This window comes from Convolutriloba macropyga, chromosome 1, assembly GCF_964194025.1.
Source record: "Convolutriloba macropyga chromosome 1, txConMacr16.3, whole genome shotgun sequence".
Classification (NCBI taxonomy): Eukaryota; Metazoa; Xenacoelomorpha; order Acoela; family Convolutidae; genus Convolutriloba; species Convolutriloba macropyga.
In genome coordinates, this window is record NC_134468.1 from 23,277,450 (window position 1) to 23,297,694 (window position 20,245).

A 20,245-nucleotide genomic window follows, 5' to 3' on the forward strand; every position below is an offset into this window, starting at 1 on the left:
TAAAAATAATTGACTCGACTGAAATAATCGCTATTAGCAATTTGCGAGGCCTGTCTTCATAGATTTAAAAACGCATAAAAGTTCTACAAATACTCGCAAAACACAAAAATTCTTTAAAAATTTTTAAGAACAAATAGGGTCAAAGTCATTAAATAAATAGCCATCAACTCAAACCAGTAATTAGGTTCCTTTACAACTCATTAGAAAACAATGGGATTTGGCTAAAATGATACATAATGAAAAGCCAACAGGAATAATAATAAAGGGGAAAATCAAAGAAATACAGATATTTTATGCCAACAAAAATTTTCCAAGACAGGAAAAGTATTAGCTGCCCCGTTGCTGAATTCAAGCAGTTGCAAATACGCGATATTTGAACACAAGTTTTGCAACATTAGGGCTCAAGAGAATAATCTCAGGAAACAAAATCAAAGTGCAGCAGGTGAAAAGTTTCCGAAATACAAAAAAATTGTTGAAGTACAAGTTTCTCACCCCATTTAAAAGGCCATTTGAAGATTTTTGAAGTCATTTGAAGGTCACTTGAGGTTTCAAACTTACTTGCTTCGTTGTTCCTTTTACTATTACAGTCTGAATAAAATCACCACTCCAATTTGACTCCTCAGTGGGGTGAAAACGCCGACAAAGTGTGAACAGATCTTAAAAAAGATAGCGTTCCAATACAATCCAGTGTCGAGAGGCTGAAGATGGTCAGTAAAATACATAAAACCATCAACGTCGGGTGAATTCCTATTGAACCCGACATATAGGAGAATGAAAGATAGGAGAATAAAAAATAACTATTTTTCCCAAAAACTCGCTGATTCTTTTTGGAGTTAAAAAGGGGCAGAGAACGCGAAAGCCATAGACTCAAACAAGAAAATAAGTTAAGTCATCACTTGCAACAGTTGAGACCTGTCTTTTTTCAGAGTAAGAGCAAAGACAACAAAGGGAACAAAAAAGTAGCAAAACAGAAAATTTCAATAATACTTCTCAGTAGAAATTACTCTCAAAATCATAGAAAGCATTTGTTTTCAAATCAAACAAAGAAACGGATTGAAATAGTTCCTATTGAAAACCTATGAGACCTGCCATTAATTGAGATTAATTCACAAGAGAAAAAAATTACATTAAAAACTCGAAAGAACTGTTGAAAACAACTAGCGCTAAAATCAAGAAAAAGTAACCTTGAACTCTATCAATGATAACCAAATTAGGTATTTTTTTGACTCATTAGCAACCAGTAAGACTTATGATTTTTTAGACGAAAAGTTGATAAAAAACTATCAGAGCTCAAAAAATTTACCATATTCCTCAAAAACATTTGGTGCCAAAATCATAGAAGGCATTAGATTTGAATAAAAATAATTGACTCGATTGAAATAATCGCTATTAGCAATTTGCGAGGCCTGTCTTCATAGATTTAAAAACGCAAAAAAGTTCTACAAATAATCGCAAAACACAAAAATTCATTAAAAATTTTTAAGAACAAATAGGGTCAAAGTCATTAAATTCAATAGCCATCAACTCAAACCAGTAATTAGCTTCCTTTACAACTCATTAGAAAACAATGGGATTTGGCTAAAATGATACTTAATGAAAAGCCAACAGGAATAATAATAAAGGGGGAAAATCAAAGAAATACAGATATTCTATGCCAACAAAAATTTTCCAAGACAGGAAAAGTATTAGCTGCCCCGTTGCTGAATTCAAGCAGTTGCAAATACGCGATATTTGAACACAAGTATTGCAACATTAGGGCTCAAGAGAATAAACTCAGGAAACAAAGTCAATTTGCAGCAGGTGAAAAGTTTCCGAAATACAAAAAATTGTTGAAGTACAAGTTTCTCACCCCACTTAAAAGGCCATTTCAAGATTTTTGAAGTCATTTGAAGGTCACTTGAGGTTTCAAACTTACTTGCTTCGTTGTTCCTTTTACTATTACAGCCTGAATAAAATCACCACTCCAATTTGACTCCTCAGTGGGGTGAAAACGCCGACAAAGTGTAAAGAGATCTTAAAAAAGATAGCGTTCCAATACAATCCAGTGTCGAGAGGCTGAAGATGGTCAGTAAAATACATAAAACCATCAACGTCGGGTGAATTCCTATTGAACGACAGGCGGGGCAGTTTAATTGAGAAGGACTGTAGCTAGAATTTTAATATGGATGCAAAGCCAACGAGAGGGGGATCGAACCCGCGACATTACGTATGCGGCCATAGCCACCGAGCTGTTAGGGCTTTAATTCCTCACTTACAAGTACTTTTATTTTAGTTACCGAATTTATTTCCAAATAAGAGCTTTTGAGATGACGCATAAGTTAAGGAGTTTCTTGAAAGCAAAGAGTGGAGTTTCTCGAAAGCAAGGAGTTTCTCGAACAAACACAAAATATTCAAACAGCAATTTTGAATTAAACAGACACATGGGTTTTCGATATTTGCTTCGAAGTTCATTTGAGGTTGATTATTTAAGCAATACATTATTTGTGGCGCATATCTGATTTTTTTAATCAATTTTTCGGATGAAGCTGCAGTGCGGACCGCCTCCAACCTAGATGTTCGGGATATCTCATTAAGGTCAAAGTAGTCAAGACAACAAGCAAGCACGAACTGCTTCATCCGAAATTGTGAAAATTTTGAACCAAATTTTGAAGATTCTTGTCACTTGAAGTTTTTTATCTCTACAATAGGAAAACTGCATGCGGTGCCTTTGTCAAGTACTAGTGTATTTTGAAACTTTTTACAAAGAAACATTTCATATTCTGCGGTATTGCTGTTTTCGGCATTTTATTTTTTTATATACACTATAACTTAGAACACTCAATATTTCAACTCGCTTGAACGCGTAAAACAATAAACTTCTCAAATGTAAAATACAGGTTTGGAAAGTTGGATCGAACAAAATTGGTCTGAAAACTGTGTGCATCTCCTAAGCTAGGAAGACAAGTTTTTTTGAGGTCAGGGCATATAGTAGTGGGGCAAATCTTGTCGCTCGATTTCCCAATAAACATATTGGAATGCTGTTTTGAACAATTATTTTTGCATTTTTCGCACGTTTTTGAACACACTTCTTGAAACAACCGAGATCTATTGCAGGTTTAGCCGATTACTGTTTAACTTAGTTTTTTTTCAACGAGACAACTAATCACAGTAGCATTAAATTCCAATTAATTAATCACAGTTCTTCCCTTGAGCAGCCCCAAAAATATTTATATAATTTCTTAGAACCAAAAAACTAGATTTACGACAGCAGCAATCGTCAAGAGAGCGTAATGGTCATTTTTGACCGAGCCCCCGCTTCCTGGAGCAGAAATAAAACAACTTTACTGAAAGTCTCTTATCTTTTGGCCCATTATCGCAACTTCACGCCCAATGTCATTCACACTTTCTGTCTTTAATATAGAAAATTCAGAATGGGAGTCATTTTCTTTGCTCGTCCAAGAGGTATTTTCAAAGTGAACTGAAAACATTAAGATCAGTGTTTTGGGGTAGATGGTGTCAGGATAAAATACCCAATGCAATTAACCGACTATAAATCAGTAGTTGCTTATTACACTTGTTTTAACGTACGTAATGTCCATGGCCATGCCTCAGCGGCGCGTGGGACATGATATAAAGCTATCGCAAATGAACACGGGATTAAATTATCAGCTTGAGTATGTTAAAAATGTGTAAGATCGACGGCTTATTTGTAGTCAGATTGTTGAACGAATATATCAGTGTATTGGGAATAACGGCATTGGGTCTATTGTCATGTAACCGGCATAGATATCCAGTAACTTTCAAAATTTGAAAGTCGCTGCTCATTCAAAATTGCCAAAGCAATTTGTTACTGAAAAGTTCAAACTTCCGATTTCGTCATTTTCTAAACTCAAAAATTTTTTCAATAAATTGCATGTTCTTTTCGCAATTTTTTAAAAATAAAAAGCAGTTTTATTGTTGTGTCTACATAACTATTCGAGCTGACGTGGTCACTGTTCAAAGCTTGGTTTTCGCGTTGTCCGAGACAAAAGCAAATTTATGCATAATTTTCGAAAACTTTTCTTTAAACTCTTTGTTCATTGTTCGAGGCTGAAATGCAATTCAATGTAGGGCATTTTAACCCCTTCCCTATATATATCTACCTTGATCTAGCTGTTAAGGCTATTTGAATTCAGGACGCGGTGTAATCGCCAAATCGGAATGGCAAACCCGAACTTATTCACTTCCATAATGCCCACTCATAATTAAAAATTTACGCCAAATTAAAAATTATTTTTTATTATTGATCGCAAGCTTGTTTTCCATAATCACATTTCGAAAGTTTGTAGAGAGTTATCGAAATTACGTGTATTATGTTATCATATTAGAGACAGATTTACATGTACACAATTATTTAATTTTTATGTAATACAATATGGCATTTTTGTATATGGATGCACCACGAAAAGTGCTTTGTCGTCCATTTCCAGTATGCAGTGTAAAATTCTAAATACTCTTAACTATAGAGCTGAGTTTGATTCGGTATCTGATTTGTTCAATTATAAAATCATGACAGTATACGAGCTTCACATTTTTGAACGGTTCAAAACCATCACAGGTTCTATAGACAATCCAATACTTAAATTCTTCGATTTGAAAACGATTGAAAAACTGTCTCACCGTAATAAGCGACCTCTAACAATGAAATTACAAGATGTGAAAGACGTTTTCCCATTACATAGGCCTCTAGTGGGACTGTGTAAAATACTCAGCCGCTGGAGAATAAGTTTTAACATTGATGAATTATCCGATTATAGATTAAACAAATTCAACCACAGTTTTGCAGGAACGTACATCTGCCGAAATGAAGAGATTAAAGATCTCGTTTTTGGGATCAAGTAGTTTTCTGAGTATAAGGAAAAGAAATGGGGCACCCTATATCAATCTTTTTGTTCTTCATGGCTTCCAATCTTCCCTTAAAGGGCAATTGGGGCAAGGGAAAATCTCTACTGATGGTTATATATTGTAAATGTTTTGCAAAATTAATCTGTAACTAATCAGTTAAATTCAATTATTATTACGCCAAAACGCACTTATTTCAGAACCAATGAAATCAATTTTCTCAGCCTAAAACTACGCACTCTGTTTGATCGAAGTTTTACGGTTTGCGAAAGCACCATCCTATGGATGCCTTTTAACACTTTCCATCTTCAGATTAAAATAATCCAAAGCATTCCGCTAAATCATTGTATTTCACAACTGACGTGCAATTTATTAAAACTCATAAAATAAATAGAAGCTGTTTCTGTATGTCGCATCCTAAGAGTGGGCAAATATTCTCATTGAAAACAGACAATTTCTGCTAACATTAGAAAGAAATAGCAGAGCCCGCATAGTTTGTTTCAATTTTACGACCTGTATAAAATGTATTTGTAACGTAATTTAAGTTGATCACTAAGGAATTTTGCAGCATGTAATGATACGCAAACTTGCAACGCGTCCGTGAACGTAGATATCTGAGTATCCAAACACAGAGTAATACTGGGTGCTCATTTTTGAGACCAACTTAATTCCACTCAGACTGGCAGAGTTCGCCTGGAAACCTTCTGGACAAGGCCCATCAGCTAGAAGGCAATAACTTCCCTCGGGCCACGCAGGTGCAACTTCAGCAGAAATAGGAATATGATTGCGAGTCTGTTTGCCGACGTGTGGGTAATCAAAAGCATCTTTGCCACGGTTTTCATAGCGATATGATCCCGCCAATGGTAAGTCAGATTCCAGCCAATTGTCATCGAGCCATGACGGAGGCAATGGTTCAGCATAGTATATGTTAGCCGCTTTTGTCCTCTCCTTAATAGGCTTGGCACTCGGCAAAATATGCTGAATTTCATCAGAACTTGTTAAATTTACGCCCGAAAAGTCCCAATTGTTATTAGGGGTTTCGTTCGGGAGAATTGGTTCGTCAGCAACGTCGTTATTAGTTGTATCCCGTTTTTCAACTGATGTTTCAGTGCTCGTGCTTTGACCAAGATTAGGATTCAATATCAACGCGAGCTTGTCCAGCCTTTGGTCAAGTGTTCTCTTGTGTTCGGCGCACTGGTTGAGTCCCAATTTCAGTTTGTTCAGCTCCTTATCCAGTCGATACACCTCAAGCATGAATGCAAATGCAATCACACAAATCAGCGCCAGTAGAAACATCACGCAGAGGAGTAGCAACGTAAATCTGTTCGAAATTCGACGTCTCGAAAAGGTTTTAGAAGTTTTCGGCTCAACAATCAAGTCCTCGAAGTTGCGAAGATCTGAGTAACTCCCTTCCGTCCGATGACTGTCTAAGGTGTCTGAGATAGTATGCTCGTAGAAGTCGTTATTCTTGCGCGACCTCTCCGCAAGCGATAATGTTTCCATTGCCAAAGACATTTTGACTTGTGATCAAATCGATTTCTGATGGAAGTAAGTTGTTTATCCACGAGATTTATACACGGTAGTACTTCAGGTAAGTCCAATTTTAACTCTCAATGTAAAAGAAATCTGCAAGCAATTCGAACCAGAGGGTTGTTGATCTGGTCTTCAAGAGATCATCACTTGATTCGTCCAGTTTTCTGCACATTTAAGTCGGGATTAACTTTTCACCAAATCAGTAATTCAGAGACAATTCAAACATGTAATCAAATTATAGAATGTCATCTGAATTTGACGCAAGGCACAAGCGGTAATCCTAAACTTAATTCAAGTAGGGAATTTTGTATCAAGAAGTTGCGATTGTAGCAGCTCAATTTTTATACGCGCACCGCAAGTTAGAAATGTCGGTTATTTGACTTCAGACTAAGCTAATAATAATACACTTTCATGTTTCTCGGGTTAGCGCTTTATCAGTGTAGTAGAGAATTTACAAAGTAGACCCTAAATCCCCACTTGGAGAAGTCCCACGTTGTTACAATAGCACCTACAGCACTTGAAGTGATTTATGAGGTACTAGCGAGAGAGTGTTCTCTCCGACACTAATCTCCACACTACCAGCATATGTTTGTCCAGGCCCTCCACTGGGTAAACAGGGTCTGGATTTCTTAATGTTATCTTGGACGGCAATCATTATTTATTCTCCAACCAGATAATTTCTCGCGTTGGGCAAAAACGGCATTCCAATAAAATCAAATTTAACATGAAGCATTCAGAATCAATAACTGCACACAGTGCACTACAGCAACAATAAATTGTATTCTACGGCTAGATTTAGCAGGTTTTGTTCATTAGTTGAGGAGTTATGGGTCACATGAAGGCGGCGCGCTGTCTGGTAGCTCGCATAGAAGGATGAGATGGTTGAGTACCCAGGGGCTGATCATGCACCTTAGAGAACTTCTGGGCATACTGAAATAACATCACCATTGCAAAGTATATATCACCATTTCACCGTTCCTTGCACGAAATGGACATATCATAAACATAACGGCAATTTTCTTTTAAAAAACCTAAAACTTAGAAACTTTACATGCCACATATTTTATCGCTACAAAGCTGCTACAGAGTACAAGCATTTCTGGCAACAGTAAGAACACCATCGATTAAAAGAGACGCGAGTTTATACGCTGAATAGAAAGTTCCAACAATGATCGCTAAATACGGTTTGGAAATTTCTTAACCATACAGCAACGAATGGCAGTCCTTGACTGTAGAAAAAGTGTGATACAATCAGAAACTAAAACATAGCCGGCAGATTGCCGGAATAGCTGCGAAAGAATAGACCAGCGTGCCGTAAATAGAGATAGAAACAGAGACAGATCGAAATTGAAAAATCGACGCCGCTCAAAAAGCTAGGTAAAAAACATTCGGCGATAAATAAATAAAGCTTGTTAAAATTCATCCCGCAGAAGCCTCTTATTAGGGACCTTTACGGCACATATGAGTTCCTTTGACCTTAAACAAATTCAAATTAAACTTAAATTTTAAAGTGCAAAAGTCCTTTTATTGAGTGAGGTAAGTCACTTGTGATCAAAATCTAATCACTCAAAAAAATTATACTAAAAAGGGTGAGAAATGACGTCACGCGCGCAAACGCTGTTAGTGAGAGGAAGAAGTCATTCAGAAGATTTGACTTTTTCAGCTTTGCTGTGTGAACAAATGTAAAACGAAAAAGAGCGTCAGACGACGAAACAAAAAAACATAGCAGGACAAGTCCTGACGTACAATTCAAAGAATTTTCAATGACTAAACAAAAAACTATACCTATAACGGACTATAAGTGAATTGGAAAAACCATTTAAAATCAGATAAAAAAACAGAAAATCAATGTAAAAATGCCACATGTGAACAAAAAACCATTAGCGAGAAATGAAAATTTGGTTCAAACAAAAAACTAGGTCTAGAATGAACTATGAATGGATTGGGAAAACCAATTAGAAAAAAATCCAATCCGAAAAATCGAAAAAACAGTAAAAAATCAAAGTGAAATTGCCGCATGTGAACAAAAAAACCACTACCGAGAAAGCGAATTTTTGTTCAAACACCGTATTCGCACTCTACTTTAAAATTAGAGCGAAGAAATTTCACATTGCAAAACCACTCGCTTTTTCGCTCCATTTCCTGTTTCGGCGTGACCAAAATCACTACTCCAATTTGACTTCAAAAATCATGAAAATGTGTGGACAGATCTTAAAAAAGACAGCGCCCCAATACAATTAAAATTTAAATTCAAATTGTGAACAAAACCAAGAGCACCGCAATATAGCTCCGCTCAACTTACAGCTTTGCAGCTATAAAAACAATATGTAAAAATTCAGTTCCATAACAAAGTCACTCTATGGAAGGAAAAAAGACAGCTCGTAACTTGCTTGGTATAACAACACGTGAAAACATTCTAAAACATAAGCCTTCAATAATTCTAACCTTTTCTCCTCGGTCAAACTTGAGTTCGCAGTTGAGGAATACAGCTGAGTTAATAGCTACAAATTTTGTTCGAGACCAATTAAACAAATCTATCCCAACATATAAGCTCAAACTATATTAGCATGCATACAATTAACAGGATCAATTGCATTAACCGACTATTTGCTCTCGAACGACCGGCAGAGACTCGATTTTTTGTAGTCGGCTTAAAGCGTGGGACAGATTGGAGTGGTAGCAAAAACTTCACTAAGGTGATTAAAAGGAAGTTATAAGAGGTTATTATAGACCACTATCATGTGTCACCGCGACCAAATGAGATTTTAAAACCGATTTTTTTTTAGCAATTCTCACTTGATTTTTGTTGAAATGGCGCCAACTGAGTTCAATTGGTTAAAACTGCGAATGAGAGACAAATATAGATCCCGCAAAATTCAAATAGTCGAAGAAGTAAAACACTATTTGGAACGCTTTTAGTTCACAGAAAAAAGCAAGCCAGACACCATAAGCGTCATCGGACCTCGGTTTTTCCAAACTTTATAAAAATCAGCATGAAACAATTGTACAATTAAAAAAATTTCAAACATAGCTTGCAGATTGTCAGAAAATGCCGCAATAGCTTCGTAAAGCTGCAGTTTTAAAAAGACAGCAAACGCCAAAAACGAAAATTTTGATATGCTGAGATGTTATATTCTGAATAGGAATTTGTTTAACTTGTTGCCAGTTATAGTAGCTGCACTCAATTACCCTTCAATTAGAAGGACACGCACTCGATTGAATTTATCTCTTTGAATTGAAGTAAAGAAAAGTCAATTTCAGAGTGAGGAAGTCATTTTAGAGAGTGAGATAAGTTCCATGTGACCAAAAAAATTATCACTCGAATGAACAAAAACGTTCTGACCTAAGAGTGAAAAACGACGTTACGCAAACAATTCAGTTGAAATTGCATGAACGAATAAAAAAAAAGCAGATTTGAAGTGATTGCAGCGTCATCGTCGTAACAAATTTCCTGTTGACGAAATAAACAAAAACATAGAAGGGCAAGTCCTGGCATACAATACAAAGAACTTTCATTGAGTAAACAAAAACAACTAGACCTAAAATGGACAATGATTTGATTAGCAAAACCATTTAGAAAAAAATTAGATCCAAAAAAATCGAAAAACAGTAACAATCAAGGTCAAAATGCCGCATGTGCACAAAAAAAAACTAGCGAGAGAGGGAATTTTTCTTCAAACACGCTTCTCATTGTACTTTAAAATTAGAGCGAAAAAATTTCACGCCGCAAAACCACTCGCTTTTTCGCTCAACTTCTTGTTTTGACTTCAAAAATCATTAAAATGTGAGAACAGATCTTAAAAGAAAGACGGCTCCCAATACAATTCAAACTTTTTGAACTGTAAAAAAAACAAGATAAGGCCATTAATAGCCTCAGCTATCGCTTTCCGGCTATTGATAAACCCTTTCCCTAGAAAGCCTTACAACGATACACATGCATAAGTCGCGTTTCAAAGCAAACTTCAAAACAACGTTCAAAACAAAGCAAACAAGTTAACTCAATATTTAACAATCTTAACATAGCTGGCAGATTGCCAGAAAATAGCCTCAATAGCTTCGTAGATCTGGAGTCTCAAACAAAAAGATAGCAAAAGAAACAAACTAAAAAAGTTTCTTTTTATTAAATGCTGTGAAGTTAAATTTTGATTTAGAACCTTTTTAACCTTTTGCTCTTTCTATTAGCTGCCTTCAAATACCCATCAATTAGAGTGACACGCACTCACTTAAACTTATCTCGTTGATTAAAGTTTAAAGTTTGAAATAATGTAAAGAAAAGTCAATTTCCGATTAAAGAAGTCATTTGTGAGAGTTAGGTAAGTCGCGTGTGACCCAAAACTTAGTCACGTGAACGAAAAAAAAACTATTTTCACTAAGAGAGAAAAATGACATCATGCACGCAATTCAGTCGAAACTGCATGAACGAATGAACAAAAGATTTGAAATGAGAGTGACGTCATATGGTCGTAACAAAAACCTTGACGACGAAATAAAAATAGCCGGAAGAATTCTGGAAAAGACTCGCAGTCGCATCCTCCAAAAGAACTGTCTTTTCAAAAAGCTAATACCTCCATGCAGAACGCATCCATGCAGAGAAAACAGGGATAAATAAGGAAAAAAATGTAAAAATTCAAAATTTTGTTAAATTGATTAGAGAGAAAACTTTTTAGTAAACAGCACCTACAGGAATGAGGCTTTAATTCAATTAACAATAAATTCAACAAAACGATACAATGGGACAAACACACAAAGACAAGAAATCAATAAAATAGTTGAAAAACCTTCAAATTAATCAATAAAAAGACAAAAGAAACAGAATATAATTCAAACTCTAAATTGTTCGAAATCAAAACTAAGACCCCAATAAAATTGGTGATGATTAATTATTAGCCAAAATTCAAAGCCAGAAATTAGCCATAAAATTCAAAGTAAAAAACAAAATAAGTAGAATAACAATTACATTTCCCTATTCAAAATAAATTCATATAGCTGTCTTCCTGTATAGATTAAAATATTAACATAGTTCAAAGAGTGGAAAGAATATATTTTACAATAAAATTGTCAAAACATTTTTTAAAAATTCCATTTATGAAAAAATCTCGAGAATTTCAAATGATGAACGCCACAAAATCATTCAATTATTAATAGAAGAAAATTGGAATCCCAGACAGTGCACAAAAAGACTTTCTAGTAACTATACTAAAAAACAAACAAACAAGAAAAATTGGACGAAAAACTGCAAAATAGGGCAAATATGTGTACGATTCTCGTTCACGTTACAGAGAGTCATTCAATGCATAAAATAAATCCCCCTATGCATTGATTTTTGCGAGAAAAATCTGCTATAACAAAAAAATGAAGAAATTAATTTAGTAAATGAAATAAACAATTTGGAGATGTTCTCAATTAGAATTTAAAACGCATTATTAGAATCTCAAACATAAACCCACAAATGTCGGAAAAATTGCTCTTGAACGACAGGCGAGGCTGTAGCTGTTAATTCAGGGGTTGTAGCCTGGATCAATTTTTCTTTATGGGTGCAAAAACCTTTCCCGTCCGGGATTCGAACCATTGACCTCCAGAACCGTGCCCCCAAGCACTTACAACTGCGCCATCAGAAAAACTCTTGTTGTGCTGCAACCAATTTATATTAGCAACAAGCGTTACTGCGGAGTGAGACCAATAGAGACCACTCAAAAATGAAGAACGAAAGCGTGAAAAAGTCACTTGAGAAGTCACAGAATGTTCTAGAAGAATAGCGCAAAATTGTCAAGCAAAAAATTTGCATAAAAAGACACACACGTGTACGATAATTACATGAACTTCGCTCAAGAGCAATTAAAACACTGTGGTACCATTTTCAGAGCTTCATATTAATACAGCTTCTATTAAAAATTATTTCTACAAAAAAAACTAAATTATAAGCAAAACAACTGGGCCAATTGGACGACAGAACGGCTAAACATGGTTATCTATATACCCAATTCGGCCATAAAACGCTTTTCAAAGTGGAAAAGTCATTCACTGATCGAAGTGCTTGATTACAAAACTTCTCTCCCGCAAGAAAAAATTAGTTTACACGGCATCTTTACTCTTTCGCTTTTAGGTCAAAACGACGTCTGAACGAACAGTACTTCCGGTATAAAAAACCTTAAGAAAACCAATACTATTCTTCGAGTCGTAAAAAACCAAGAGAAGACGAATAATACAAGACCATAATCAGCTATCGTTTTGAGGCTATTAAAAAGCAATCAATCCATTTTGGGATCATGAAAATCATTTGCGGCTATTTTCCGACAATCTATCGGGTATGTTTAACATATGGACAGTTAGTATGCACACTTAATAAGAAGGTCTGGTCGCGTGCTCCCACCGTCATAGTGGCCAGAAAACTATCATCCGATCGATTGGTGAAAGATGCGCTCGAATGACAGGCGCGGGCTTGATTTTATTGCAACTTGCAGCAGCAGCAGATGTTGCTTGTATGCTGCTTTAGCGGAGGGGGATAACGGATAACTTCACTATGGGGCTTAAAATTCGTTCGAGAATAGTCAAAAACTATCGACGCACGTGTGATATTATACTGTCAAAATTCCCAAAGAACGCGCGAGTTCCTGTTACCTGATTAATAGTATTGCAGCCTTTCATGAGAGTGCCCAAAAAGGACAAGAGAGCTACTTCATTGTACTGCTGCAGGAACTCAGCTTTGAACTCTTCTGCATTAGTTGTAGGCGATGCAGCTCCCTGTGTTCCACTAGCAACTGTTGCATCACAAGAGGAGGATGACACTGCCACGAGAGGCAACGTGTGGCAGAGGGAATTGATCTCTCTCAAGATCTCTTGGTTCACTGGACCTAGCTCTCCTTTTTGTACTGAGCATATGTAGTCCAGTATCAGCCTCACTCGACTATGAAGCATCTTAACTGCACTATGGTGGCTCATGTACTGATCGCAGACTAAAAATACCACCATGAACTTTTGGTTAGCATTTATTTATTTCGGCAACAGGAAGGAAGCAACAAAATTCCGTTGTTACAATAATTAAATGAGTTGCATGGCAGCGTACACAAAAACAAAACATGTTTTTTTTCCAAATTTTTTACAAGCTACTCTAAATTGCTATTAGCTTCAAAAATGAACCTTACTTGTTGAAGTAGGCTCAATAACAGTGATATTGCTATTCTGCAAAGCGTCAGCAGCAGCCGCTCCACTAGATCCAACTACATTGGGGTTGACAGCAGCAAGAGTTGTCTTCCTGGTGTGATGGACGGTGGACACTCTAGCCACGTGATCCACCCCAATCCTCTCCGCCTCGTCAGTTGCAAGAGCATAGCTCAATTTCAGAAAAGATACCTGCTCTCCATCTGAGGACACACATCCTTCCCACAAAGTCAGAGGAAGCTTCAAATCAACACAAGATTCACCAACAGACGATTTCACGTACAAATGCGCAAATCAACTAACATTGAATCAATATTAGAGACAAAATTGATTCGCTTCTTCTGCCTCTGATTTTTTACTCATATAAATGATTATGGAGACCAATTACATGTTCCATGATTCTTTGTCACGACGTGTAGTTTTTATTTAGAATCTTTAGAATTTGAAGTGTACATTTAAACCAACAATAGGCGCTAGTTTCATGTCATTACGTAATGAAGATTTGTGAGCAACATTTAATGGTCTTATATACTTCACATGTAATCAGAATTAATTGAGAGAAATGAATCAATACCTCAGAAGCTGACGATTGCAGAGGAGACAGCTTTAGTAGAACTGGGTTTTCATTGATATCCATAAACTGAAACAATAACAATCGCGCCCGTGACGTTGCATAGCGTGGCAAAATTCAATCTGTTCGTAACAGAACAAAGCCTACCTATAAAAATTTCCAGATCAAATGAGGGGTATTACAGGATTTATTCGATGAGTGCGGTCAAAATGTGTTTTTTTTCTTTTCAACAATCAGATAAAAAATGATAGAGGAAGATTTTTGTGCGAAATTCCAACGAGACCAATTAATACTCCTCGAATAAGGTAAAATACATAAACCTTGGAATAAAAAACCTTTGTATTTTCGGTTTTTACAAAAAAAAAAACAAATATGAGGTAACAAGTTATTATCTTAACCAATGAGTTTGCGCGAATTCGCCCATTGACTCTTTCTGAAAAATATATTCAGACCCTATATCGAGAAAAGGCCACAAAATGACTTTTAAAAATTGAAAAAACTTCGTTTTACTTCTTGTCATTACGATATAGCTCCAACAGTATTTCAGAGAAAAGTTCTAAATGCATAAGTGTTCTATGAACTGTAACTAACGTCATGGAGAAATAATTGTGTCAAAAATCTCGAAAGTTAATACCGGTCTGAGCCCTTCAGTCCCAAAGAGAGAGAAAGAGAAAAACGATTTTAAAATAAAATTTTCACTAGTATTACTTTTAATTTTTCTTTCAATTATAATTTCTTTGTACTAAATTTTTTCCTGCTACAGCCTACAAAAAAGGTTGCACAAAATATAAAGACTAGCAGAAAGATAGCTTGTCATATAAAAGATAACACAGTCTCCAGGTTGTCGGAATAGACTTGAGTGCCGTATAAGAGATAGAAACAGATACAGATCTAAATTGAAAAAAAAATCGACGCCTCTAAAAAAGTTATCTTAAAAAACATTTCAGCCATAAATTAATAAAGCTGATTAAAAGTCATTCAACAAAAACCTTTTTATCAGGGACCTTTATTACACAAATGATTTCCTTTGACCTTAACTTAATTCAAATTAACCTTAAATTTTTAAGTGCAAAAGTCATTTCTATTGAGTGAGGTAAGTCACGTATGATCAAAATGTAATCACGCAAAAAACTTTTGTTAGAGAGAGAGAGAGAGAGAGAGAGAGAGAGAGAGAGAGAGAGAGAGAGAGAGAGAGAGAGAGAGAGAGAGAGAGAGACATGACGTCACCCGCGCAAAAGCCGTTAGTGAGAGGATGAAGTCATTAAGAGAATTTGCTGAGTGAACAAATGTAAAACCAGATAAAGCGTCAGGAAAACTTAAATGGAAAACCATTTAGAAAAAATTGGATAAAAAATCGAGCATGCCGCATGTGAACAAAAAGCCACTAGCGAAAAAACTAATTTTTGTTCAAATACTATTTTCTAATTCTACTCTAAAATTCGAGTGATAAAATTTCATACCGAAACCACTCGCTTTTTCGCTCCAGTTCCTGTTTCGGCGTGACCAAAATCACTACTCCAATTTGACTTCAGAAATCATGAAAGTGTGAACAGATCTTTATAAAAGAGAGCCCCAATACAATTAGAGTTCTTTGAACTGTAAAAACCACGAGGAACGCAATATAGCTCCTCTCAGCTCACAGCTATAATAAACAGATAGGAAACAGATTAGAAGTTCAATTTTTTGAAATATCCTTTAAGTTTTAGTTATTAATGCAGTTAAAAGAATTATTGTGTTGCTAAAATTAAACTGATAATAATCCATCTGCCAAATTAGTACAAGCTTAGTACGAAGCCTAAAAAACAAAGCAAAATTTTGGAAAGCTGAAAATAAAAATGCAAAAAATAATAAGCACTTAATAATAAAATTAATAGACAAAATAATAGATGGCACCGCTCTAGTTTTTCTAGCATGCGTCGAAAATGTAGTATAGTTTCTTGCACTTTCTTTGAAAATGTTGGAACAATAAAGCAAAGCAAGCAGATAACATATGTACTAAATGGACTCGAATGTATACTCAATTACTGCAAAACTACTTAAAAGAACCTTTCCATCTGAGAAAGTCAGATGCCAAACTGGACTATAAAAACTGGACTCTTGATAAGAGAAAAACAAACTCAACAAAATAAACACAGCCACCTGAATGAAAATAAAGCGGAACAAATACCTGTCTATGTATCTTTGAATCACTGTCATCAGGGACACCTCCAGTAGTATACCATCCCAGGAACTCCAGATCTCCGAACACTTCTTTGACTGCAAATAGGTCATAAACTACTTCTAATTATATAGCTGAAAATTTTCGTTTGCACAGGTTGAACTTCATTACAATAACTTCAATGTTTAGTAATTAAAACAGCGAAATGAAAAAATAAGTGCAGTAAGCTACTAACATCTTTCAGCCTTTGACTGAAAGTATGTCATGTCGATTTTGTTAGCTCCTGTGCCCTCCAGTAGTGCCAGTTCAAAAGATGTGCACATCTCTAGTTTTCTTCCCTCTTGCTTGCCATACAAAGCACCATAAACCTAAAACCAACCGTAGCTATTATATCTATTAAAATAATAAGGGAAGCACTAAAAAGTGCATAAAAGCTGATATAATAGCTGACAATTGTTCAAACTCTAGAGCCACAAAGGTTTCAAAATCTAAAACCGCCCTTGTTGGTTCAGAGCAATCCTTCAAAGGTATCGATAAAAGTTGAATGCTTTTTTTCATATCTGTTGTTTTTAGAAATGCTTTTTCATGTCTGTTGTTTTTTGAGCATGCTAAATTTACCATTTCAAAATGAGTTAAAAAGTGAAAAATTAGTCTGGCTAAATTTTGACTCAATATAAAATTGCGATGAATCGTAAATAGGTTTTGGTGTTCCAATTCCACTTTTTCTTCTAATTTTTCAAAAAACAAATTATCCAGTAGTTGAGTACCGATCAGTAGTCAATCACAGAAGCAGCCCCTGGATGTTGAAATTGTCCGATTGAAATTATCTAAATCATTCTTATGAAAATCTCAGCTCAATTTTTATGCGTCTTTCTGCGAGCCCACTATTTTCAACAGGTTCTGATGATTATGTGTATATTAAATGTTTTTCACGCATCAATTCTCTCACACGGTATAGATTGAGATTGCTTCTCATACAATACCGACTGAAAAACTGTCAAAATATACATCAGCTAAAACTGAACATAATGAAGGAAAAATGGAGGGTTTATGAATGGAAAATGATCAAAACGAGAAACGTGCTTGCTGAAACGTGGTTCTCACTGCAAAAAAAAACAAGCAAACTCAATTTCAGTTCATTAATGAATCGATCATACATAATGTTTGAACTTAAAAACATTGAAAACTTCATTTTTTGAAATCAGGACGGGTACCACATTAAGAAAAGAGCGGAAAATTCGAACGGCGCGGAGTGTAAGAGTTGAATCTGACAACTTTATTGATAAGTCCGAACTATATTGAAACTTGAAATCTAAAAAAGGTAAAAAGGAGGCTCGGTAATGTGATTTGGCACAAAGTTCCGACCCCGCTCATCCGCATTTTTGGCATAAATGTCTACCAAATGAGGAACAGATTGAAAACCCCAAAAAATTCAAATATTTTTCAAAAAAATGTGTATGAACAAAAAGATGCCCTCCAACGCAGATAATTCAGTGGAGTAAACAATGCCGCATTAGATTTATGAGATCAGCCAAAATTAAGAAAGCAAGTCAGAACTAACAACAAAATCAAACAACAATAACAAAAACTTATTAGCCAAGTCAAAATAGCGTCATATAAAATTGAAATTAAACAAAACAACTTCTAATTCACTAGAAAAGATATGGGACCACTCCATAATAAGGCTCAGTATCAATTAGACAAAAAAGGGCAAAAAAACAGCGAAGTTAAAAAATTGGAACATATTTTTAAAAACAAATAGTTTCAAAGTAAAGAAAAACCATTAGATAGCAATTGAAAACATGCATCAAGTTTATGATCTTATTCGCCTCGAATGGAGGGCATTAAGACTTCATTCAATTTTTTATGCGGTTACAAAAAGAACAAATACAAACACAAAAAATTCTATTAAAACTTGCGAAAAAACGCTGTCGAGGCCGTAAAGGCAAATTTTGCCCCTCCAAATATGTTCAATTGAGCCTTCCTTGAACGCCAATAATGTGGTGGTATTCGAGCTCTTTTCAATGAGAATAGGTAATAAGTAGACAAAAAAAAAGAGAAAAAAGGGCAAAATTAAGTAATATTTTTGTATTTTCGAAAACAGTTGTTTTCAAAGTCATGAAAGCCATTAGCCACAAAATTAAACAATTTAATAGATTTGTGGATTTGTTCAAAGGAAGCGATTGAGACATTCAATTGTTCAGAATGTCTTTCGTCTACAAAAAGAGTCAAAACTAGACGAAAATCAAAAATTACTATACTTTTTTTTGCTAAAAACCTGTGTCGAGGCCAGTTAATTCTTAAATTGATATATAAATTAGATTTTGTACACTTGCAACGTTTCTGGATTACAATAATGTCATATAAGACCAGTAATAAACGAGACTAGACAAATAGACAAAAAAGAACAAAAGTTAAAGTTTTTTTTAATTTTTGAAAGCAATTGTTTTTAAATTCTTGAAAGCGATCAGCTGCCTACTCAAATCAGAAAACAGGCTCAATTTTTCCTCCATAAAAAGCCACTGAGACGTGTTAAAATCATCCAGGAAACGTTAAACGACTAAAAACACTAATAAAAAAGGACAGTTAAAATCAAATTTAAAAAAATCAGTTAAACTTCGAGAAAGGGGTGCGAAAGCCGTTAAAACCATAACCAATGCCTGTAAAGATTTTTATATGTTCGATTGTGCCTTATATTTGAAGCCATTAATGCAATATGTGAACTTTCAATAACTCGATCATGTCACAAAACGAGAAAAAACTCCAAAATGGGCCAATGCCTAAAAAAAGTGAAATCTAGTAGTATCAAAGCCAGAAAACCTTAACTTAACATCCAATTATTTCAAATTTCAATTCAGTAGAAAAAAGGAGAAGAAGCATTCTTTCGCTGCTGACAACAAGCAACAAGTTGACCAAATTAGGAGAAAAATAGTGGCAAAGTTCAATAAGCCATTGTTTATCTAAAAATCAAACATTTTTAAGTAAAAACGACGAAAATCTTTCGAGTAAAGTAACTAGATAAATTATTTAGAACTGTTTATAAAGCCAATTAAAAGTATCAACACTGAGCTGGGATTTGGATTGTTTTTTCTTTAATAACATTAAAAAGATCGAATTTTTTGTAAAAAAAATTACAATCCGAATTATTTTTGGAATGTAAGAGTCCAAGAGTAGACCAAAACCAGCCTTGCTATTGCTGTTCGTCCATTAATAACACTCCATTGTTTCGAATATTATAGAGCTAGATAATTTGTTAGTTAAGATCAAAAATAGATGCTGCGTTTTTGATAATCGTACAGTTAGCAAAAAACGGCAAAATCTTAATTCCAGATTATTCTCAAAAGAAGTGGACGTAGGAATAGCTCCCTATGTAGTTTACAAAGATTGTGTTAGCTGTTTTTGGGTGTGCATTTTTGGCCAAGTGGACTAAAGAATCTATTTATTTAATCCAAGTGGACTAAGGAAGCTTTTTCCGGGCAGGTTTTGATGAAAAAGGCTGAATTTTATATTTTGCCAAATCTTCAGTCAAAAAAAACATATCAAAACAGTCAAGAAACCTTTTTGTCTTTAAAAATAAAACTAACAGTAGTATTGTTGACAATTTTTACATATTTTCGAAAAATTGACAAAATTTTAAGCAAAAATTCCGGAAAACGTGAATAAAAATAACGCAAAGCCGTCTAATATTCACAAAAATTTAAACCACTATAACTCGCTCTGTAAAACGAAATTCAAAAAAAAAAATTTAATTGAATATTCTAAGCTAGCACTCCGTTTGAAGATACCACTCACAACTCTCTTCGATAAATATATCGGTCAGTCAAAATTTTCTGAACAAAAAAAAACCAGTTAGGTATATAGTTCCTCCCCCCTCAAGAGGGGTCGGAATAATTATTTGTTTTCTCTCGACCCAATCTTTAGCCATTAGTGCGTGGCATAGGGCGACATCGAAGCTTTTGAAGCGC

At 35.1% G+C, this 20,245-nt stretch overlaps 1 protein-coding gene across 1 annotated transcript in view; it reads right to left on the bottom strand.

The window, feature by feature from the left end:
• Positions 1-7,095: 7,095 nt before the first annotated feature.
• Positions 7,096-20,245, bottom strand: part of LOC142347436 (COP9 signalosome complex subunit 6-like) — a 527,653-nt gene continuing 514,503 nt past the window's right edge. The window contains exons 3-8 of the mRNA XM_075398933.1: positions 16,516-16,648; positions 16,290-16,378; positions 14,126-14,191; positions 13,536-13,791; positions 13,012-13,346; positions 7,096-7,323 (exon numbers count right to left, since the gene is read on the bottom strand). Coding sequence (XP_075255048.1) covers positions 7,225-7,323; positions 13,012-13,346; positions 13,536-13,791; positions 14,126-14,191; positions 16,290-16,378; positions 16,516-16,648 — 978 coding nt within the window. The 3' untranslated portion in view covers positions 7,096-7,224. The remainder of the gene's footprint in view (positions 7,324-13,011; positions 13,347-13,535; positions 13,792-14,125; positions 14,192-16,289; positions 16,379-16,515; positions 16,649-20,245) is intronic.